Source organism: Schistocerca nitens, chromosome 10 (assembly GCF_023898315.1).
Source record: "Schistocerca nitens isolate TAMUIC-IGC-003100 chromosome 10, iqSchNite1.1, whole genome shotgun sequence".
In the NCBI taxonomy this organism is placed as follows: Eukaryota; Metazoa; Arthropoda; class Insecta; order Orthoptera; family Acrididae; genus Schistocerca; species Schistocerca nitens.
Window position 1 is genome coordinate 95,674,610 of NC_064623.1, and position 22,983 is coordinate 95,697,592.

At 41.7% G+C, this 22,983-nt stretch overlaps 1 protein-coding gene across 4 annotated transcripts in view; it reads right to left on the bottom strand.

The window, feature by feature from the left end:
* LOC126210640 (nuclear RNA export factor 1-like) overlaps positions 1-22,983 on the bottom strand; it is a 140,879-nt gene that overhangs the window by 111,450 nt on the left and 6,446 nt on the right. For 3 of the 4 annotated variants that reach the window (XM_049939958.1, XM_049939957.1, XM_049939956.1), the window contains exons 2-5: positions 18,482-18,681; positions 12,667-12,750; positions 11,668-11,772; positions 6,124-6,253 (exon numbers count right to left, since the gene is read on the bottom strand). In XM_049939958.1, coding sequence (XP_049795915.1) covers positions 6,124-6,253; positions 11,668-11,772; positions 12,667-12,750; positions 18,482-18,681 — 519 coding nt within the window. The remainder of the gene's footprint in view (positions 1-6,123; positions 6,254-11,667; positions 11,773-12,666; positions 12,751-18,481; positions 18,682-22,983) is intronic. The other variant, XM_049939959.1, reaches the window with a different exon arrangement.

Here is a 22,983-nt window from a genome sequence, read left to right on the forward strand (position 1 = left end):
ATGAAACCCCTCCACCACATTTGTCACACTTCAATAACATTTTACATGCCAAACCAATGTGTGAAATAATTTTCAATTCGAGACCTCTTTCTTTGCAAACTTGGAAAAATACATTATAATACGACAAACAGATACAAGAAAAATTCGTCAAATATGAAAAATTGCTGAGCTGAACCAAACAAAAAACACAAATCAACAAACTTGTTTACGGATATAAATATTCACTCGTCACAGAGATCAAGGCCTACAACGTTGGAAAACAAAACACTGGCAAATTTCGTCAAGAAATGCTGCCTAAAGACAGCGAGCAGTGTCATCAGAGGTAACACGCCAACTCGCTACAACCAGCTACACAGCATGGCGCATCAACTTTGAAATGATAGAAAACACACTTAGAATTCACTTAGAAGATTGAAACTTGATTTGTTTTATTAAGAAAACTCCAAGTAATTTTATAATGAAAAAACCCTAAAAATGTTAATTTTTCCATTTTCATCATTCTGGCTCCCCTTCACTTGCCTCACTTGTGCACCCTCAGATCTGAAGGGCCGAAGGTTTTCTGTAGTTGGGTGGTGTTTGAATTTCTGCCCATTTTCAGCTACTAGGCAGCATTTGTCACTCCACAAAGGGACAGATTGTCATCTGAGGTGGTTGCTAGACTGGGGAACGGATCCGCAGCAACTCGTCGGACCTCACAGGTGGTACAGTCTACCATCTCCCGGGCACAGCCCTGTCGTACGAAGACAGCCTGCTGCCTTCATCGCAACCAATTTGCCCTGCGAACTGTCCACCTTCATGGTCTCCTGTCAACCACTGTCTGAGTTGGCAGGGGAATCCACACCAGAAAGTAGTCACTGGAATACAAATCTGTGCCCACTTCCCACTGAAACTGAGCAAAAACAAAGGTTGACGGTTGAAGATAACCTCGAAGCTGTGGGAGAGTATCTCATCTGACCATAGCCCAAAATCGAGATATTCTATGAATGGACAAGGCACTCAATAATTTGACCGCTGGGGCACGTGATAGCTGAGCCTCATAGCACATTATGTGCACTGATGTCCCACACGAGGAGAAATGGGTACGGAAGTGCCTGGAAGAGTTCCATCACTGCGTCCAACGGGTTGTGAGGTGGAACATACAAAGCACAAATTGTGATTTTAACCGGTGTGAGAAGTTCCACTGCAACTGGTTGTAAGGCCACAGTAAATAGGACAGGAGGGTAGTGGCATCCAACATCGACGAAAACAGCCACACCACCCTTAGCCATGTCTCTAGTAACATCGCCCTTCCTTTAAGGGTGGTACCTCCTTACTGCAGGTATGTCAGTGACATTAAAAAGAGTTTCTTGTAAATGGATGCAAAACAGTCTCTCCTGGGCCAGGAGCTGAAGTTCTTCCAAATGTGATGTATCCATTTAAGTTCCACTGTGGCATAGAAGTCCCTACTAAAATGTAGACTTTCACGGCCGGAAATATCATGTCCATTATAATTATACGGGCTGTTATGCCATGGTCGGTTGATGAATTTTGTCTCAATTCCCAACGTTTCGTCTCCGACTGCGGGAGACATCTTCAAGGGGGTCCGTAGGTCGATGGAAGGTCCAACACACCCACTGGCTCGCTACTGAGCCAGTGGGTATGTTGGACCTTCCATCGACCTACGGACCCCCTTGAAGATGTCTCCCGCAGTCGGAGACGAAACGTTGGGAATTGAGACAAAATACATCAACCGACCATGACATAACAGCCCAGATAATTAAAATGGACATAGAAGTCCCTGTGTAAGCCATTGATTAGTGATGAGTATCCTCATCCTCCTCTGTCGGTGGACCAGCAGAAATGTTAGATGGCGCCCGGCTCTCCAGTTCCTCTGTGCCAATATCTATCTCCTCAATAGTAAAATCTCCATTGGAAAGGGAAAGTGCTTGCCAATCCGGAGGTATAGCTGTTGCTTTCTTTGATTTTGAATGACTTTCTGTGTGATGTTTTATCTCTCTTATGGAAGGGGCTGGTCGTACGGGTAGAGAGGATGGTTTAGTGGCCTTTTGATGGTGTGCAGCAATATGGGATTGAGGTTTCAGGTTCGTTGTTGATGGCTTCTGAAAGATTTCGGTTCCAAGTGTAGCATCCCACTGCTACACCTAATGGTATTGTCTGAGGTATGCTCAGAATTTAAGACAGAAAATCTCTGGAAACCGAGAGTCGTTGATCCCCCACCCCCAAAACAAAAAAAGACTTCTCTTCGCTACATAGTGGGACACTCTTTGTCAGGCTCAGATGGTCCTGTCAGCAGCTATGCTACCACCAGCATAGTCTAATTGTCACTGGCGTGCACAAGGCCGCCTAACTGGCACTAAAGGTGCCTACGATAAGGCAGTGCACCTGGCAACTTAGGAACAGAGCTCTGAAAAAATAAAACCCCACTTACATTCGTTTCAGCACTAATAGTTAATTGTTTGACTCCAAGAGATCATCTAGTCCTACATTTGTAGCCCAGCTGTGTGTTTTGGATGAGGTGGTTGTCACTAGATGGTACGTTTATTGTGTGCAGCTTTGGATGCTCGACAACAAAACACGTGCTTTCAACTTCTCTCCTGTACTATTGTTTTTAGGCAATGCTTTAAAAAAGGCTATAGTAATCCTGATTTTGACACTGAATTTAGAGACTTAGAAAGGGAAGAAGAATGTGATGTTACTTCATGAGAGACTGAAAGTGACGACAGTTCGTCAGTTGGGCAACAAGTACTCGTCAGTGGTATGAGATAAAAACACCACTGTGCTCCAGTCAGCTCCTCCAAGATTTATGTTCACAGGAAACCATTGTAAAATACATGGTTAGCCTTCATAGCTGAACAGAAACTAAAAATTGACTTCAAGTTTGAGGCTATTTCAGTCAAAGTCCAGTGCACGAGTATATTTGGGATTGTATTATTGGTGACATTCAAAATTTTGTAACTCATTAATTTTTTGCTTTAAAAGCTATCTTCAAATATATATATGTAATTGCCTTTCATTACAGGACTTTTTCATTGATAAAAAAACTTTGGAGCATAATTTTTGGGGACAAAAAAAAAAAAAAAAAAAAAAAAAAAGTAATCAATATGTTAAGGGAATAAGCTTCTGTAAGAGTTCAAATCCTATGATTTTCCTGTTATGGATCAGTAATCTTGTGCTTAATTATAATGCACTGCTCAGTTTTGGACATTCCCCACCTCTAGTAATCCTACACTATTAGAGTCCTAGGCTTACAAATAATGCTCAAGAATGAGTTGAATGAATGTTTTATAAGTTTCGCGGTCATTTCATTTTGAAACATATTGTATGTATACTTCATGTACTCAACAGCTATGAATGTCTCCAGTTATCAATTCCCAGTTGTGTAACCTAATAGTAATCTGTCAGTTTGACCAATTATCCCCGACACGTTACACGTTGAGTAACAACTGTAAAGTCCTTGCACCAGATGGCAATCATCAAAAAACTTCCTGCATTTTGCTTCAGTTTTACAATGTCAACACTTTCCAATGAATGACAGCAAAGAGCTTTGTGAAGCTTCTAAGATCACCCATGAGGCTGTTTACAAGCACATAGATAAAACACGAGTTACTCCCACAAGATGTCACCCTAATACTGTCCTAGCCTCAATAATGTTCTCGATTTGGTAAGGAACAGCATCCCAAAGTTTCCTCAGGTATGGAGATAGGATTGGGTGATTTAATGGGACAGTTAATATGAGATATGGTGCCACATATCGGTCATTTATGCAGCCCTGTGAACACAGTCCTCGACATCTTGGAAAATACAGCACACTCATCATTTAGATGACAAGAACACCACTTGGTCACTTGAGATGTTGAGATAAATATCCTAATTCGTGTATGTGGTAATCCGACCAATCGAGCCCATGTCATAATACTAAAAACACCCCCAAAACATCACTGAATCATCTTTGGCCTCAACTACACCCTACATAAACTGTGGGTTACAGTCTCACTGGGCCACTGACACATTCGAACACATTCGACACCGAGTCATTTAGAAAGAATGACTTATCAAACCACAAAACACGCCTCCAGTCCACTTTCTGCGTCATTTGGCCCGTATAGTGTAACATGTACCAGCCATAAAAATATGTATTGCTCCCGTGTAACTTCATAACTGTCTGAAGTGTGAGGTGAAAATATACCAATAGAAATCTATTAATGATATGTGGTGAATTACTGTTTTTGTTTTTCTGTGTAAAATAAATTTTGTAATTAATATCATAATACAATTGTTTGGTTAGGGACTTGCTAAAAAAGTCACACGGAAATGAACTCTATATATCTTTCCCTATAAAACAGATAATACTGTATTTCATTTGTTCTCACCATTCTGTGACGTCTTTTTTAGTCTGGCTGTTGTACAGTAAGCACCCATGTTGCTATGTAGCATAACTTTAGATAAAAGATTTTTTTTTTATGTGTAAGTGGAATTTAATTTCAGAACCAGACTTGATCATATCCCATGAAAGTGATCATAACTTAGTATGAATATTTGCATCTTTGGTTTTAGAAACCACCTGGGAAAAGTTTTGCGAGGGTTCTCTCCTTCTCGATGAGATCTTCTTACTCTTTTCAGAGGGCTCCACATTCCACAAGACTTTTTATGTGAAATAACTACTATTATGTTGTGAAATGTGCTAGTAGGTTCACAAAGAGTGTTTATTGTCACAATTACATATTAGCTTAACCTCTGATCGACAATAATTTTTTACAAGCAATAACAAGAACTGACACTCAAAGTGCTTCCGAGTCCAATTCGGTACTGTGTTATCTATAGATCTCCCAAGTTACAAAGTCTCACAATCGTGGAACTTCGTCATGGATGAAGCTCTCCACAGCACACTGCACTGCTCTGCAGACTCTGAGACCATGCCTGCTTTGACATCACAAGCAGTCGTCTGGCGTCCCCGGGGATATCTCCAACATAAATCACCGCACCAAACCAAATGTAGCCTAATTTCCCTTTACCATACATCACCACACTGAACCAAATAGAACATAATTTCCCTTTATCTATAACTATTATCACTGAAACATAGTGTTTCACAATTCAATTATCATTCTTATATATATTTCCATAAAAACAAACACACACAATCTCGCCATCTCAATTAAGCAGTAAGGGTGCATATCACCTTCTCGCATTGGCCCCCATGGGCATTTGCACCCTTACAGTTTTCCTAATAGCAATATCCCAGGCCTGTTTCTTGTACTATAAATTTAGGATGGATGTTTCAACCGCTAAAGACCCATAACTTTGTTTGTCACTGGAAGCAATGGCTTTTTGTGAGGCACCCAACCACAAATTTCCACTGCCTTAAGTTCCCTATACTACATTAACTTGTAAACTGGTTGAGATGAACCCGTATTCACTGACAGCAGCATTTCCTGTAGGATTTGAAATCGACAGTCATAGATAAGGTATGACACTCATCTACAGTACCTTTACTTAGGATCTCTTTACGACTACTGTTCTTGCACTGTGTTATGTGGCTTTGTGGTACACCATTCCTTTTAGACATGTTGGACAACCCTCCAACAGAGCGGACAAATTCATTCGCTGTACAGCAATGGGCACTTCAAAACATGGTAACTTGCCTCTGCCATTTTGCCACTTCTCCACATTGACACACTTAAAGTGCTAATTCCAAATAACTGACAGGTACACACACACCATTTCACTGAAATGGTTTACATCAGCACTGGATGGCCATTTAACTATCTAGTACCAGTTCTCCATCATCTGCATTGCTCCCAAGCAACCAGAGTTGTCTCGACTAATTTTATTTGGTGAGATTAGACACGCTAATATTTCACAGTTGTCCATCTCTCAATGAGTACATATTCAGGGGAAGAACCATAGGAAAGTTCAGAACTTAAAAAGTCCCTGACAAACTACCTATGTAATAAAGAGAGACATGAAGCATGTAATACCTACAGCACAAGCCACTGTGAGTTTACCATCATATAATTTCTTCCATAAAAAAACATAAATTTTACTGAAAAGTGCACCCATAAAGTGCACGAAATTTACGCACAGCTCTTATCATTAACATGTATGTTGAAGACATATACTTACCAGGAATGCTATTCATGTTTGACAGGTCTAAGACTGTTTTCTCAGAATTTAGCCTTTTACTGATAATTTTCTGCAGAACTGCAGAGAGGTTCACTTTCTTGGAATGAAGCTGGAGTACCAATTCACGTTGCTGTCATTAAAAAGATGTATTAGATAGCAAAGAGAAAACTATAAAAATTGTGTGAATGAAGAAAACAACACAGCAAGTGATTACTTCACAGACAGGCAAACTAAACTAATTTAAGTGGTTCTACATCTACATCTATACAGTGCAAATGTATGTTAAGTACATGGAAGAGGGTAATCCCCACTGTACCAGTTATTAGGATTTCTTCACATTCCATTCGCGTATAGAGCATGGGAAGAATGAGTGCTTCCATGCCTATGTGCATGCTGTAATTCTTCTAACCTTGTCCTCACGATCCCTGCAGGAATGATAGGTAAGGAGTTGCAGTACACTCCTGAAGTCGTCATTTAAAGCTTGTTATTGAAACTTCGTAAGTAAGCTTTCTTGGCATAGTGCAGGAGTCTGCAAGTTTAGTTCTCTCAACATTTAAGTGCCATTCCCCCAAGGTCAACCAAACCTATTTGGTATGGGTCCAGCTCGCCTGAGCAGGGTCTAGAATGGGTCAACACAAGTGATTTTTAAGCAATCTCCTTTCTAGATTGAGAGTACTTTGCTAGTACCCTACCAATAAACTGACGTCTACCACCTGCTTTACCCATGACTGAACCTATGAGATCACTACATTTCACATCCCTACAAACTATCAATACCGGCAATTTGTGTGAACTGGTCAGTTCCATCTGTGACTTACTGATATAGTCATTCGATGTTACATTTTTTTGTTTTGTGAATTGCAAAATTTTACATTTCTGAACATTCAGGGCAAGTTGCCAATCTCTGCACCATGTTGAAATCTTATCAAGATCTGACTGAATATTTATGCAGCTTCTCTCAAATATTACTTCAGTATAGATAACTGCATCATCTGCAAAAAGCCCGATTTTACTGTTAATAATGTCTGTAGGGTCATCATCATCATCATCATCATCATCATAGTAATTTACTCATTATGAAATGACTTTTAGTAGCGCTATCTGTGGATCCTTTGGTGGCTAAATAGTCCTATTCTGGAGCCACAGATTCTCCCGCAGTAATGGCATACCTAGTTGGTGTTGACTGAATGGTGTAACAGATTTGTTCCTCTCAAGAGCTTTTATTTTCTTCTGTGATCTCTCTTCCTATTCTCCTGCAATTGTCTCTGCTTTTCAAAATGAAGTGTTCCTTGGTGAACAATTTATCACCACTTGAACTATCTAGGGTTGCAGTTTCCCAATCATTTGTGTTTATTTAACATTTTGTCATAGTTGACTTGAGGACATCTTTATATCATTTTGTGTGCCCTCCCTGATTGCATTGGCTATTCTTCAATTAGGAGAACATGATTTGCTTAAGGAGAGAGGAGCTTGGCATCTGGATGATATGACCAGCCCAATGAAATTAGTGTATGACAATTTTTGCTTCAATGCTGGTGGGGTCGGTTTCTTCCAAAATGGTGTTGTTTGTTCGCCGATCCTGCCACTTTAGTTTCGATATTCTCACTGCCACTTTAGTTTCGATATTCTCCTTAGGCAGCGTTGGTTGTATTTTTTTTAAGGACTTTAAGAGAAGCCTGCAGGCAGTCCAGGTTTCACGTTCATAACGAAGTGTAGGCATGATAATCGCATTGAAGACTTTAAGCTTAGTTTTAACACTCGAATCATGGTTATCAAACACTTTTTTCAACAGATGACCATATGCAGTATTTGCACAATTTAGCCAGTATTGAATTTCTGCATCTATGTTTGATTTTGCAGAAAGATGGCTTCCCAGACACAGAAAATACTCTACAATCCCTAGAGGTGTTCCATCAACTGTGATAACTGGGGCAGCTGTAGTGGAATCTGGGGCTGGTTGACAGAGGACACTCATTTTGTCTGTGTTAAGCTCTAGACCAATGGATTGACTGAATGCATTTAGGGTAGTTTGTAGATCGTCCTCTGTGTCTGTCAAGATAATGTTATCATCAGTGTAGTAAGTTCAATGACAGCTGTTGTTATATTAGCTCTGAGTCTGCTAACGTTGAATAGCTTATCATCAGTCCTATACACTATTTGAACACCCAACAGTAGGTTTTCCTTAACAAGGTGAAGTATGGTTCCCACAAATGTCTAGAACAGGCTACGTGCAATAACACACCCCTGCTTGACTCCTGTGGTAATCTTAAAACATTTCTCCGTGTCCATTGCTGGCAAGGACAGCCGCATTCATGTTGTCATGTAGAAGCCGAAGTATTTTGATTAATTTTCCAGGACATCCATTTGATGCCAGAATTTTCCAGAGTGCTTCTTGATTAACAGAGTCAAAGGCTTTAACAAGGTCAAATACGATGTACAGGGGCTGGTTCTGTTCTTTAGATTTTTTTTTGCATTTGCCTTGCACTGAAAATCATATCCACCGTGCCCCGATTAGGTCTAAAGTCGCATTGAGTTTCAGGTAGGGTTTTCTCAGCCAGAGGAAGTAATTGGTTGGAGAGAATGCTAGCAAGGATCTTTCCAGCTGTTGAGAGTAGTGGTATTCCTCGGTAGTTTCCACAATGCGTCTGATCGACTTTTTTGAATATACTAATAATAGCAGTGTCACGCAGATCTGCAGGTACTGTCTCAGTGTTCCGTATCTTGGTAACAAGGATGTGACAATACCAGAGAAGGAAAGTTGCTACTCACTATATAGCGGAGATGCTGAGTCGCGATAGGCACAACAAAAAGATTCACACAATTAAAGCTTTTTGTCAGCAGTAGACACACATACACACACGCACACAAACACACTCAGGTAAACGCAACTTGCACACACATCTGCAGTCTCAGAGAGCTGAAACCACACTGCAAACAGCAGCACTAGTGCATGATGGGAGTGGTGACTGGGTGGTGGTAAGGAGGGATAGTATGGTGGGAGTGGCGGACAGTGAAGTGTTGCAGTTTAGACAGAGGGCGGGAGGCAGCGTGTTCAGCAACAGGGTGGTCCACTTGTTTTTTGGCCACAGTTTGTCAGTGGCCGTTCATGCGGACAGACAGATTGTTGGTTGTCATGCCTACATAGAATGCAGCACAGAGGTTGCAGCTTAGCTTGTAAATCACATGACTGGTTTCACAGTAGCCCTACCTTTGATGGGATAGGTGATGTTCGTGACCGGACTGGAGGAGGTGGTGGTAGGAGGATGTATGGGACAGGTCTTGCATCTAGGTCTATTACAGGGGTATGAGCCATGAGGTAAGGGATTGGGTGCAGGGGTTGTGTAAGGATGGACAGGTATATCGTGTAGGTTCGTTTGACGGTGGAATACCACTGTAGGAGGTGTGGGAAGGATAGGCACAGGCACAACAAAAAGACTGTTACAAATAAAGCTTTCGGCCAGTGAGGCCTTCGTCAAAAATAGATGACACACACACACACACACACACACACACACACACACACACACACAAATGCTGTCGTAGGCAACTGAAGCCACACTGCACTGTGCGTGCGTGCGCGTGTGTATTTTTGACAAAGGCCTTACTGGCTGAAAGCTTTATTTGTTCTAGTTTTGACGAAGGCCTTACTTACCGGCAGAAAGCTTTATTTGTGGCAGTCTTTTGTTGTGTCTATCTGCAACTCAGCATCTCTGCTATATGGTGAGTGGCAACTTTCCCTTTTATAATATTATTATATTCACTAGTGATTGTTTCTCATGTTAAAAAAGGGTAAATAATGCTTCTGCTGCATACTGCAGCCTAAACAGAAAATTTGGGAAAATACAGTGGTTTTGCTTCAGACAAATGAGGATTTTTTTAAACCCCAAAATCTGCTCTTTTTTTCTATTCATTCAGATAGAAGTGTGCTCTATCTGTGAACCAGATGCAGCCAACATCAAATCCTTCATAATTAATCACTGTGAGAATCTGGTTTGCAAAGTCAGCCCTCTGTCAAACAATTTGTACCAGTGGGGCCCAGTGGCTTTTGATTTTGAATAGAAATGTATAGGCTCTCTCTGTAGTTTCTGCATGCTGAAACCCTTCAAACTCGTCTCCACTCGAATTCTTCATAAGTATTTCCTTGGAGTTTTCCAAATAATTCCACAAACTGTGGTGACATTTTCAGGAGTAACCCAAGTTTTCCTGGGGCCAACATTCCCCATTACATTGTCAGCCATGCTGCCTGTCTATTGGAATTTGGTGAAGAGCCTGCGAATGATTTTCATGTTCAGTCTTTCGGAATAGTAAACTGTGCCCCCTTGCTGTAAGACTGTATTCTAACAAGTGGTATTCCAGTACCAGAAAAACACATTGTTCAATGGAATACGTGATTTCGACCTCTTCCTTTAGTACACTAAGCTCCTTTCAGGTTTCAACGGTGGAACTGATCACTCTCACGTGAGGTGCCCTATGTGTAGGCGCACATACTGTGATCACAGTACCACCTATTAGCAACTTTTCCAACTATCTTGAAATGTCTCTATAAAATTCTTACAGCTTTCATACCATTTATTGCATTCGCCTATCAATCTTAGTTTTCGATATATACTGTATTTTGAAATCAGGGGCTCCTCCACTGGACACTGTCATCAGTAGTGATTAATGATCACATCTGTTGTGTTGTGGCACCTGGCAACTCTGTTATTTCCATTTTGACCAATGTTTCATTGCTGGCATATTGGAGGAACTCTACTAAGTTCCAACTGTTGCTCTACAGACTAACTGTACTGACGTTTACAGAAGTAGTATACAAACGGTTAGTAACATTTTGTGACTCCTCGTATTCAGTGGTCCAGCAAATTACTCAGATAAAAGTTTAGTGCACAATACACAGAATTCTATACAATACACGCTAGTGTTTCCACAGTGCTTCAGTGTGCAAATTACCTATTCCGTTTTCTTCTGAGGGACCTCAAAAAAGGAAGGACGATCAAGTTTCAGTGACCTGTCGAGAATGGGATCATTATAGACTAAGCGCAAGCTCGGATTGGGGAAAGATGGCAAACAAAACTAGCTGTGTCCTGCCAGCATTTGCCTGAACTGACTTGGGGAAAACAGAGTACATCTAAATTTGGATGGATGGATCGGGATTTGAACCACCACTGTTCGGTATGCAAGTCCAAGTGTCTGTCCACTGCACCACTCTTTTGATGAGGAAGATTTAGAGCAAAATGGATTACTAGGTGAGAGGGTAGGTTCATATGGTAGGCTTTCAAATGTTTCCTGTAATCCCTACCAGGAATTTATATTGTGGACTAGCATGCACCGACTGCTTTTTATACATTGGCATAACTATCAAAACTGACCAACAGAATTTTTTAAACTGTAAAACACTGATTACATTTAAGCAGTCGGGACAATGCTGGTATTTTACAGGCAGCTTGGAATTTTTTCAGAGCTTAAATTCAGTAAGAGCAATTTATACAAAGAATCCACTACCAGCTTTACATACTAATAGTATACCAAAAGCCATGAAAAACTTACCTTAAAAGGATAAAATGGCACTCTGAGGTTCTGTTTGAACAATGCTGCCAGTGCAGCACTGCAGTTATTCACTAGGAATGTTATATGTCCACCCTCCATGCAAAACTGTAAAAATAAGAGGTACTAACATTATGGAAGGACAAGACTATCTACTCCACAATATATTATAAAAATAATACATCTAAAATATTATCCACTTTACTGTGAAATGCAGTTAAAACATCAGATATTACTGCAACGAATACAAAAAGTTTGCCTACTGAAGAGCCTTCTACTCTGGCTTAAAAATATGCAATTTGTCACTGACTGTCTTTAGTTATAGAGGAAGAAATGAAACATTCTGAATGATAGGCAATCATATGTTCCCTGCACGTACATCAGTTGTCTAATGTTTGCTGAATGGATGCTGTTATTCCTTTTGAATAAACAAATTTCATAAGGAAATAGACATACTGCAATGTCTGCACAAGAACTCCCCAGTTATTAAACAGCAGACTACAAATTAGCACCGTGCATAGCCCAGATGCTTCACTTTTGGTCTAAAAGTATCTTACATGCCTGTATTGAATTATGTGACATTCCAGTGTTATATTCAAATTCTTTGCTCATGAAGAGAATGCTATTTGTATCTAGATTACAATTAAAAGACAAAGAAATTTTCATAACAAATGGGTAGAGTCTTTTATTAGCAAATAAAATTGCTGGAGTTTAAGACAGGTTGAGTTCCATGACTATATTCTGTGTATATATAAGACAAATGAGTCAGCACTGGCAAACAGGATGGCTGTCTTTTCATGAGTTAGTCTTAAACTTTTAAATCAAGGTCATGAATGTAGACATGATGAATGGACTGGGAGAAAGCACCTGACAACAAACATTACACACTGTTGGCTGGATGTAGGGTACAAACATTTCTGTATACCACTTGTGCTAAGAATAACATTAAAATAAAAATGTTTGTGTGGAAAAGACAGTACTGTCCCGCAACTACGAACTTACAAAATACGGAATGAGCTCCAGTGGAGAAATCTGCTTGTTGATGGCATCGAGAATAGCTACTTTGTCACCTCCAGCTGGTTTCACCTGGAAACAAAATGAGACAATCACTAGAAAAATGTAAGTGTACATATACACTGTGCGATCAAAAGTGTCCCGACACCCCTAAAATCATACATTTTTCGTATTAAGTGCATTGTGCTGCCACCTACTGCTAGGCACTCCATAACAGCGACCTCAGTAGTCGTTAGACATCACTAGAGAGTAGTACGCGGCATCCCACGAAATTCACGAACTTTGAACGTGGTCAGGCGATTGGGTGTCACACGTCTGTACGCGAGACTTCTACACTCCTCAACATCCCTACGTCCACTGTTTCCATTGTTATAGTGAAGTGGAAACGTGAAGGACACGCACAGCAAAATAGCGTACAGGCCGACCACACCTGTTGACTGACAGAGACTGCCGACAGTTGAAGAGTGTCATAATGTGTAATAGGCAGACATCTATCCAGACCATTACACAGGAATTCCAAACTGCATCACGATCCACTGCAAGTACTATGACAGTTAGGCAGGAGGCGAGAAAATTTGGATTTCATGGTCAAGTGGCTGCTCAAAAGCCACACATCACGCTAGTAAATACCAAATGATGCCTCGCTTGGTGTAAGGAGTGTTAACACTGGACGGTTGAACAGTGGAAAAACATCGTGTGGAGTGACCAATCACGGTACACAAAGTGGCGATCTGATGGCAGGGTGTGGGTATGGCGAATGCCCGGTGAACGTCATCTGCCAGCGTGTGTTGTGCCAACAGTAAAATTCAGAGGAGGTGGGGGGTTATGGTGTGGTCGTGTTTTTCATGGAGGGAGCTTGCAGCTCTTGTTTTGTGTGGCACTATCACAGCACAGGCGTACACTGATGTTTTAAGCACCTTCTTGTATCCCACTGTTGAAGACCAATTCAGAGATGACAACTGCATCTTTCAACACAATTGAGCACCTGTTCCTAATGCACGGCCTGTGGCGGAGTGGTTACACGACAATAATATCCCAATAATGGACTGGGCTGCACAGAGTCCTGACCGGCACCCTACAGAGCACCTTTGGAATGTTTTGGAATGCCAACTTCGTGCCAGGCCTCACCGACCAACATCAATACCTCTCCTCAGTGCAGCACTCCGTGAAGAATGGGCTGCCAATCCCCACGAAACCCTCCAGCAGCTGATTAAATATATGCCTGCCAGAATGGAAGCTGTCATCAAGGCTAAGGGTGGGCCAACACCCTACTGAATTCCAGCATTATTGTTGGAGGGCGCCACGAACTTTTAAGTCATTTTCAGCCAGGTGTCCAGATACTTTTGATCACATAGTGTATTATGAAGAAATTCACAATATACTGAAACCTGGTGGTCAAGGAAGGCAGGATACGGTTACGATTGTGGACGGGGCCGTAATCAGTTACTATTGGTTCCCTTTTACAATTACACACATTTATTTTAAAATGGTAATTCCAGACTCAGTAATAAATATACTATTAAGAAACAAGAAATGGAAACAACAGTTTGTGCTCTTGATTTTTTGGGTCGATATCATTAGCAAGGTTATCAAATTTTAGAGAACACTGTCACAGGGAACGAGACGCGGATTTCTCACATGACCCCAGATCCCAAATGTCAGTCAAAATAATGGCTTATAGAGGTGTCACCATCAAAGTTGAGACCACACAGACAATCTCAACATGAAAGATTATGGCAACCATGTTTTGGGATGGACACAAGCCTAGTTAGTCAAATTTATGCAGCATGGGACAACAACAAATGCAGCTGCATACTGCACTAGTCTGACTATAATTCAACATGCAGCACACGATAAGTGACGTGGCTGGAGTTTTTTTACTGCACAACAATGCCAGATGCCATTCTGCCATTCACAATAAAAATCTGATCAGATCTTTTGGATACGAACTGACTGTCCATCCGATTTTCACCTGCTCCACTACCTAAAGGAGTTCATCGGTGGCAGGCACTTCACAACAGATGACGAGGTGAAAGAAGCATAAGCCTGGTTAGCCTCACAGGCAGCAGATGTCTACGATTTATGGGCACAAAAACTTTTAGAATGTTATGACAAATTTTTAAACAAATACAGAAACTGTAGAAAAATAATGTCAATAATTGTTTTAATATAACATGTTTTAAAAGAAATGAAAACTATAAGGGGCATTCAAAAAGAAACGAGCTGGAGTCAGGAATGCGCAAACCAGTGACAGGAGGGTAATATCGTGGCATGTGTAACGAGGTGTGGTTCTGACCAGAGCATGGAAGTTCACAGTCTGTTGCTAGAGGGCACACGTGCACATCATGTGACTATACAGAGCTAGCAGCAGCATGCATCAATCGTCCAACGCTGCCAGTCGCATTGCAAACAGTGACGTGGACTTGTCAAATGAAGAGTAAAGAGGTGGTGTTCGTTTTATGACAGCGGAAGGAATAGGAGCAACGGACATTCACCGACAAATGTCACAAGTGTACAGCGAACACTGCATGTCCCTTGCAAGGGTCAAAGCATGGCACAAGCGCTTCATGGAAGAACAAGTGTCGTCAGCCGATGATGCATGGTCTGGAGCATCACACTGCATTACCATCAACCAGCTGGTGGATGCACTCATTAGCCAGGACCGCCAAGTGACAGTGAAAGCCATAGCCGTCGTGGTTGGAACGAGTGTCTGAAGTGTTCACACCATTATGAAGGAATGACTCCATATGTGCAAAGTGTGTGCCCAATGAGTGCCCCACGGCCTCCGACCACACTACGAAGCATGTCGAATGGCCGACTGTCTTACTCATCTGCAGTGCTATGCTCAGGAAGGGAATGCGTTCCTGGCATGAGTGGTGGCTGGAGATGAGTCGTGGTGGCTGGAGATGAGTCATGGTGTCATCACTTCGAACCAGAATCAAAATGACAAAATCTCTAGTGGAAGTATCCACAGCCACCACCACCAAAAAAGCCAAGGCCATCCAAACAAGTGCAGGAAAGGTAATGCTGATGTTCTTCTTTGACCAAAATGGCCTCCTTCTGATTCACTTCCTGAAGCACGGGACAACAGTGAATGCCCAGTGTTACTCGCAAACCTTTACCACCCTTCGTCAAGCAACCAAATCAACACAACCAGGCAATGTCACCCGTGGGGTCATTCTGCTCCATGACAATGCAAAGCCTCATACGGCCAACACAGTCGCGGCACTCCTGCAGAAATTCATTGGGAAATTTTTGACCACCCTCGATACAGTCCGGACCTCTGTTCCTGTGATTATACCATTTCTAGTCCCCTTAAAAAGGGGACTTATTAGTGAACTCAATAGAAATCCACATCCTCCCTCTCTTACGGACGGGAAAACACAGACAGTAAAAGATCGATGAACATCCGCTAGTAGTTTTTACATACATACGAAAATTAATGTTTCTCATTTTTTATCACTAGCTCCAGGGACTAGATTGCTGCTGGCATACTCAGTTTTAATCTTGACTGTAAACTACTTAGGTAAATGAATGGATAAATACAGACAGAAAAAAAATAAAACATACACCCCTATAGGTAAACTTACATAAGGTCTAACACAACGAGATTTGAACATACAGCCTTTTGCGCATGAAGAGAGTACCTTTACCATTACTCTATGCAACCAGCCAGAAGAACATTCCTCATTTAAAGCTGTAGAGCACCAATGACATTCTGTATTATTTTTTTTTTTATTATCCACAAACAAGGGCCCCCAGGGTGAATGGCTGCAGGGTGTTATACCTTGGACCTTCAATGACATCACTGTATAGATGGTTTAAAAAAGTCAATCCCACTGATGGGGACCTCTCCTTGTTAGATAAGGGTCCTGAAGATGTTCCCAAAAGTAAATTCGCTCCACCACTTGTTGATAATTATGTCAACGTGAATACATTAATTGTTTCTGCAAGGAAATAACATTAAGTTGTGCACCTTACCACAGTTTACATGAATTTATGTGACAGTGTGATGCCAAAAATGTTAATGGGCATCCATAACATTGTTTGCTCTCTGTAGAAGGTGACAATAAAATTACTTTTATATTGTGATGAATCACAGGTTAAATTTTGAAGTTATTATAATTCATTATTTCAAAAATTGGTAATGCAATACTTCTGAATAGAAACAATTTTGACCTTCTAAATTTTTATTTTTAAGAGGTTTCAAATTAAAGTTTCATTAATTTGCCTGGAAAGCATACGTGTAAGTCAATGATAACCTGTGCTGAGTGCATTCAGTTTACAAGTCAACACTGTTAAGTGCCCATTGTCATATTTTTAAGAACGAAATTCGGCACAGAATTTGCAGCTTTAAAAAATATTATTACACTGAAATATTTGAAAACAATGACATACCTGAATAAAAAACCTACGCAACCACCGGTAAAACCGTCCGGCATTAGCTCGGACTGGCCTACGGTGACATTGGGACGCTTCTAGCAACCCGCTCACTCACGAAGTATTGTCGCCAGGAGCCACACGGCAAGCACCGTAGGTCAGGGTTCACTCCCTGAATGAGACTGCCCTCGCTCCGAGCCGCCACTGGACAGACTGGTAGTATCATTCAGTTGCCACTCTAAAGTGAAGTTAGACTTTGTGGCTGGCACTGACTCGGTGCCCGTCAGCCCCGCCCTGCACCCGGCTGGCAAATGCGAACTGCTGCGAGACGGACTGCACCATTTTCAATATCGATAGAACACTTCCGCCGAGGATTCCGGTTTCGACCCCGCTCCCCCTGCGCCTGCCGGATTGGATATATCCAATATAAGCTGTATCGGAAAAATAAATCTACTAGTTCCAACCTGAGTGAGACTGGGCTCACTGCGGCTCCCGCTAGAGAACCAGTGCGCCCAAGATGAGGGGGTCAACTGGCCACCCTGACCAGTCTACTGCCGATCTCCCCACCCTCTGACAGGTTCAGATTCAGATTCAGATTCTTTATTCACCATTGACCACCTGAGGTGGAACAGGCAATTTACATGGATATCATATAACATTTTCCTTGAATAGTACCTTAAAGCTAAATGAGCATTGCAAATAGTACCCATAGATGATAACATACACCATAACATAAGATAAATGCATTCAGTGACATCACATAATGAAATCCTTAAAAATTAATGTCGATTGATTTTATATTCATAAACTCTTGTTATATTGTAAAAAGGATTGATTGGTAACCAATTTAGTAGCTTGCTCCTGAAGCTACTTATGTGAGCCAACCGAGAAGAAAATGGAAGTTTATTAAATATTTTTAGACTATTGATTGGATGGGAATTCCCTGTTCTTGTCAGCCTGTGCCTAGGTATGTCTAATTTAGTTTTGCCTCTGGTATTATGGTGGTGTATGTTTTCCCTCATTTCAAAATCTGCTATATTGTTTTTTGCATACAATGATGAGGCGTATACATAAAGATTAATATCTGTTCAATGCAACCTGGCACTGTCAGCGCCATTACAAGTATTATCAGTACCTGAAGTTTACTGCACGTCAGTAAGGGTCAAGTACATCACAACCGTAACTGACTTCTACAATTTTCAATGTAAAAGATGTAGTCCATTTCGTCTTAAGATATTTTATTGTTGTTATAGAAAAGGAAATATTTCGTTTGATTACAGTATAAGCCCATCGGTCAGATCCTTGGAATTTAAGAAGGGCAGTTGCTGCTATTAAGAAACTTTGCACTATCAATCTCATTACTTTATTTGCCAACTTTCAAAGTCACTCTGTACGTAGTGCGATACACAAGTGTGGTACTTACTGTAATTTTATGCCAGATGTCAGGTGTTGCATTTGACAGAATATTAGGATGTGCAGCTAGTAAGCGGACAGCATATTTACCGAGAACGTCTATCTCGTCATTCGTATCTTCCACCTCTGTCACTTCGTTCGTAAAGTCCACTTCACTCACTTCATCAGTAAGGTCCTCCTGTATTACTTTTTCTGGAGGTGCTGCACTTTCTAGAAGTAAAAAATGCAACATTTAGTAATATAGCTGGTTCATACTAATTACATGAAATTCATATAAAATGTGTTTCCAGAGGCACACACTAATGTCTTAAAGTTACACTTAATCAGAGGAACTAAATGGAGATAAGAAGGAAGTCAGGAAGGAAGATCAAAGTTTAATATTCTACAGATGACAATCCCATTAGAGAGCTTACAGGCTTAAGAAAGAATGAGGGTAGTATTCACAGGTGAAAAGCCAAGACGTGACATTCTTAAATAAAATGTTACCGCACGAGAAACTCTAGGCTCAGTCATAGAGGTGCACCAAACATCATCGTTTCATGCCACAGCACACATAATGCAAGGCTGCAGTCAGCTGCTGTGAGAAAGATGTACTCAAAAGTGTAACAGACCGAGAGGTAACTATTGTCCCTACAGACAAGGCGGTGGCAAGGACCCGTGTGACCCCCGACGCGTCTACGAGACGATATTCAATTAACATCCATTTACTGATGAGAGTTTTACAGTGAATCAGTCTGCTGCCCCACTGCTCAGTGGCAGAAGCACTATGTTCCAATGTGGGAACACGTCAAATGGCACGTCACAACCTGTTGTGGAATCTGCGGTTAACGGAACCAGTGTTGCCCAGAATCAGTTCTGCTGCCTCGTACGGGGCACAGTGGCACATTCCTGCGGCCCAGTGTGGCCAGACAGTTCCCAAAGCCCCAGCACTCTCGTCTAGCATAACTGTGCTTAGGCTCGGCCCCAAAAATCTGCATACCCATAGCAGCGATTGTCCTGACGGCGAGAGGTTAGAAGTCCCGACAGCGATACGGAGTGTGTCTCGAGCACAGGCCGACTGTACAGTCGGTCAAGCAGCAAACGCTCTGCCAAGGAGTGGTGTCAATGGGCTCCCTGCTCACAAGTTGAGCAGCTTGCAGTCAGAGGTGTCCGTTCTATGTCTACGGAAGATTTGCCTGACCCTCACCTTAAGTCAGTCACCACTGTGACTGACAGGAACGACAGCTTACAAAATTGAAGTTCGCATCACACCAGAACAGATGCTGGCTGTTAGAAGTGGACTCCAAACGGGCAGCAGCTATCCACAGTTCATCATCTATCACAAGGTCATTCTGCAGCTAACGGAGCTGGCCTTCCATTGGTGTCACTGGTACAGTTGGAATGACCTACTCTGACTTCGAGACGCAGGAAGAAGAAACTGATCAATGACCTAATCCCCCCCCTACGGGGAGGCTTTTCAAGCCTGTCAGTGTACTCTGCTGGAGTAATGTTTAGTTTCAGAGCTCCAGTGTGTTCTTTTCTACAAGGTTCACAGTCTGAAAGGCGTTCTTGCGTCGTCTTTTGAAGTAGTTATCCACATTGCCCCATTAGCAGAATATCACTACCTTTCCTTTGCAATGATGTCACAGTGCTGCACCAGGTGTTTCTAATGTGCTCTCTCTCGCAGAGTCTGTGGTAATGTAATCCTCTTCATTTGTGTTCCCATGCCCATGTGTTTTTATACTTGTTAATACAACCACTGTGTACCACGCAGGTACGCTATGATCCAGACAGCTCAAAAACTTGTATTCTCTGCTCTAATACTATTCTGCTGGGTAACACCAGGTTCAATCCCCTCTCCTGCCAGGGATTTTTCCTCAGAGGGAGGAGTGGAACTGAGTCCACTCAGCCTCATGAGGTGAATCGAGGGGATACTTTATTGACAAATAGTGGTTCCGGGGTCTGGAAAGCCGACATTGGCTGGGAGTGTGATGTGCCAATTCTGTGCCCCTTCATATCAAGTCCTAATAATGCCATGCTGCAGATGATGACAGGATGGCAGTTCAGCAGTAACTGGTCCAGCAGGACCTCAACGCAAAACTGGGAGGGGTTACTGTTATGTACTGCATGTGCTGTGTTTGAGGAGTTGGTATAAATATGAGGATGGTTTGATAGGACTAGTAAATTTCCTCAAAATAATTAAACAATTTCACAGTTGGTATGCTTGATTATTCCAAAGAGCATATAAAAGTATCAACAAAGAGCATATAAAAGTATCAACAACGTACAGAGAACAGTTCACTGTTGACAGCCGTCTGAATTGGTCAGCGTGCTGACTGTGATTGAAAGTGGGGAAAACCAAGTTTCGTGTTGTTATTGAACATTTTCATTTGAAGGGCTGGACGAGCAAACAAATCGGAACAGAACTGGATGACGTTCAAGAAGAATGTGCATTATCATTGAAGACTATTTACTTTTGGATCAATGAATTTAAATGAAGCATGGGCATCAAAATGAGGTCAACACAAAGGAAAGCACTGACAAAATCCACGATACAGTAATGCAAGACTGCCGTATAAAACTTTGTGAGAGTGCCGAGACTGTAGGTATCTCAACTGAACAAGTACATAATATACCACTCAGAGAATGGCAACAAAGAAGCTGTATGCGAGGTGGGTGCCACAGTTGCTCACAGTTGACCAAAAGTACGCTCAGAATGACATTTCAACCATTGTATGGCAACATTTAATCACAATCCGCAAGACTTTTTCCACCGATTTGTGACTGCTGATGAAACTTGGATCCATTATTTCAAACTAGAGTCAAATCGGCAGCCAAAACAATGGGCAAAGGCTGGTGGAAGAGAACTGAAGAAGGCAAAGACCATTTTGTCAGCTGGTAAGGTGAGGGCCACTACTTTTTTTTTTTTTTTGAGGAATAACTGTCATAGATTAGTTGGAAAAAGGCAGAATTGTAACTGAACCCTGTTATGCTTCACCGTTGGATCATTTGAAACTTGGGTTGGTTGAAAACGAGGTTGGCGCGCGCGCGCGCGCACACACACACACACACACACACACACACACACACACAAAAATGCTCTTTCACCAGGATAATACTCCAGCCCACACACCATTGATAACAATGGCAAAAGTGCACTAATAGGACTTTCAGTTGGCTCCTCATCAACCCTCTTAACAAGACTTAGCTCCAAGTGACTTCTTCCTGTTCCCTAACTTGAAACTTTGGCTTGCTGGGAAGAAATTTCCATCAAATGAGAAGTGATAGTTGCAATCAATAAGTATTTTGCAGAGTTTGACAGAAGCTATTTTTCTGATGGGATGAAAAATATGGAGGATCACTGGACCAAGTATGTAGCCCTCACAGAAGACTGTCGAAAAGTAAGGTGAGTTTTTTTACAAAACAAATATTTCTTCTTACTTTTTTACCAAACATCAAATCACCCTCGTCTTGGGTAGATGGAAACTTAAAAGAGCTGACAGAGCATAACAAGCATGCCCGGTGCAGAGATAAAGAATTAATTATCACCTTTGAAATATAAAGTCACATTGTGTGTGTGTGTGTGTGTGTGTTTGTTTTTTTTTACAGCACCAAGGCATGCCACTAGAGCTAGAGAAGCCACACAGAATTGTGCAGGCAGTGGAGTAGTGTGCAGTAAGTTGTTTTCTGCACCTGAAGGAGAACAATACTGTACAATCCATGCTGAGCTGGTGTAAGGCAACAGTGAAACATCATACGACACTGTAGTCATGTGGCACAGATGCTTCCAATGTGGTCACACAGAATCTGAGGACCTGATGTTCGAAGGCCTGGGTAACACAATCAAGATAATGTAGGAAACATTGAAAATCAGTCACTGGATCACATGGGAAAAAGTGAAAACCAGTTACTGGATCATATTTCAACATTTTGTACACAATAAATTTCACTGCCCATTGAGGTTCAAACTATTCACCTCCATTAAAAAAGCTGGACAATCCGAGGGAGCAGCAGAAATGTTGTGACTGTGTCTGGCCAATTTTCAGGTGACTTCTTGAGCCACCTCGTCACCACTGATGTATTATTATGACCCCAAAATACCCTTATGAGGTTATGGGAGGTAGTCGAGATGAGATTTTGTTGGAAGCTGCGCGAGGACGTGCTTTTGCCACACGAGAAAGCTGCTCAGGACAGGGTCAAACGAGCTGCTTCTGCATGCTCTCCCACACCTCTCCTGTATTCTCCTGACATGGCAACAAGTGACTTCTTTCTCTTTCCTCAGATGAAGAAACCACTGCATGGCAGCCATTTCCACACCAATGACAAGGTGACATTTCCCGAACAGCCAAAATGCAGGCTTCTGTGACCAAAGTCTCCATCTGCTCATTTTCCATTGGGGAAAAATGTGATACGCTGAATGGTGAAAAAGTTTAGGGCTACACTATCACCAAGTTTAATGGACTTCACTTGATTTTTTCGAGATGACAATTAAAACTCTTTGAGTGCCCCTAGTAAGATAGTTAAGATGCTGGG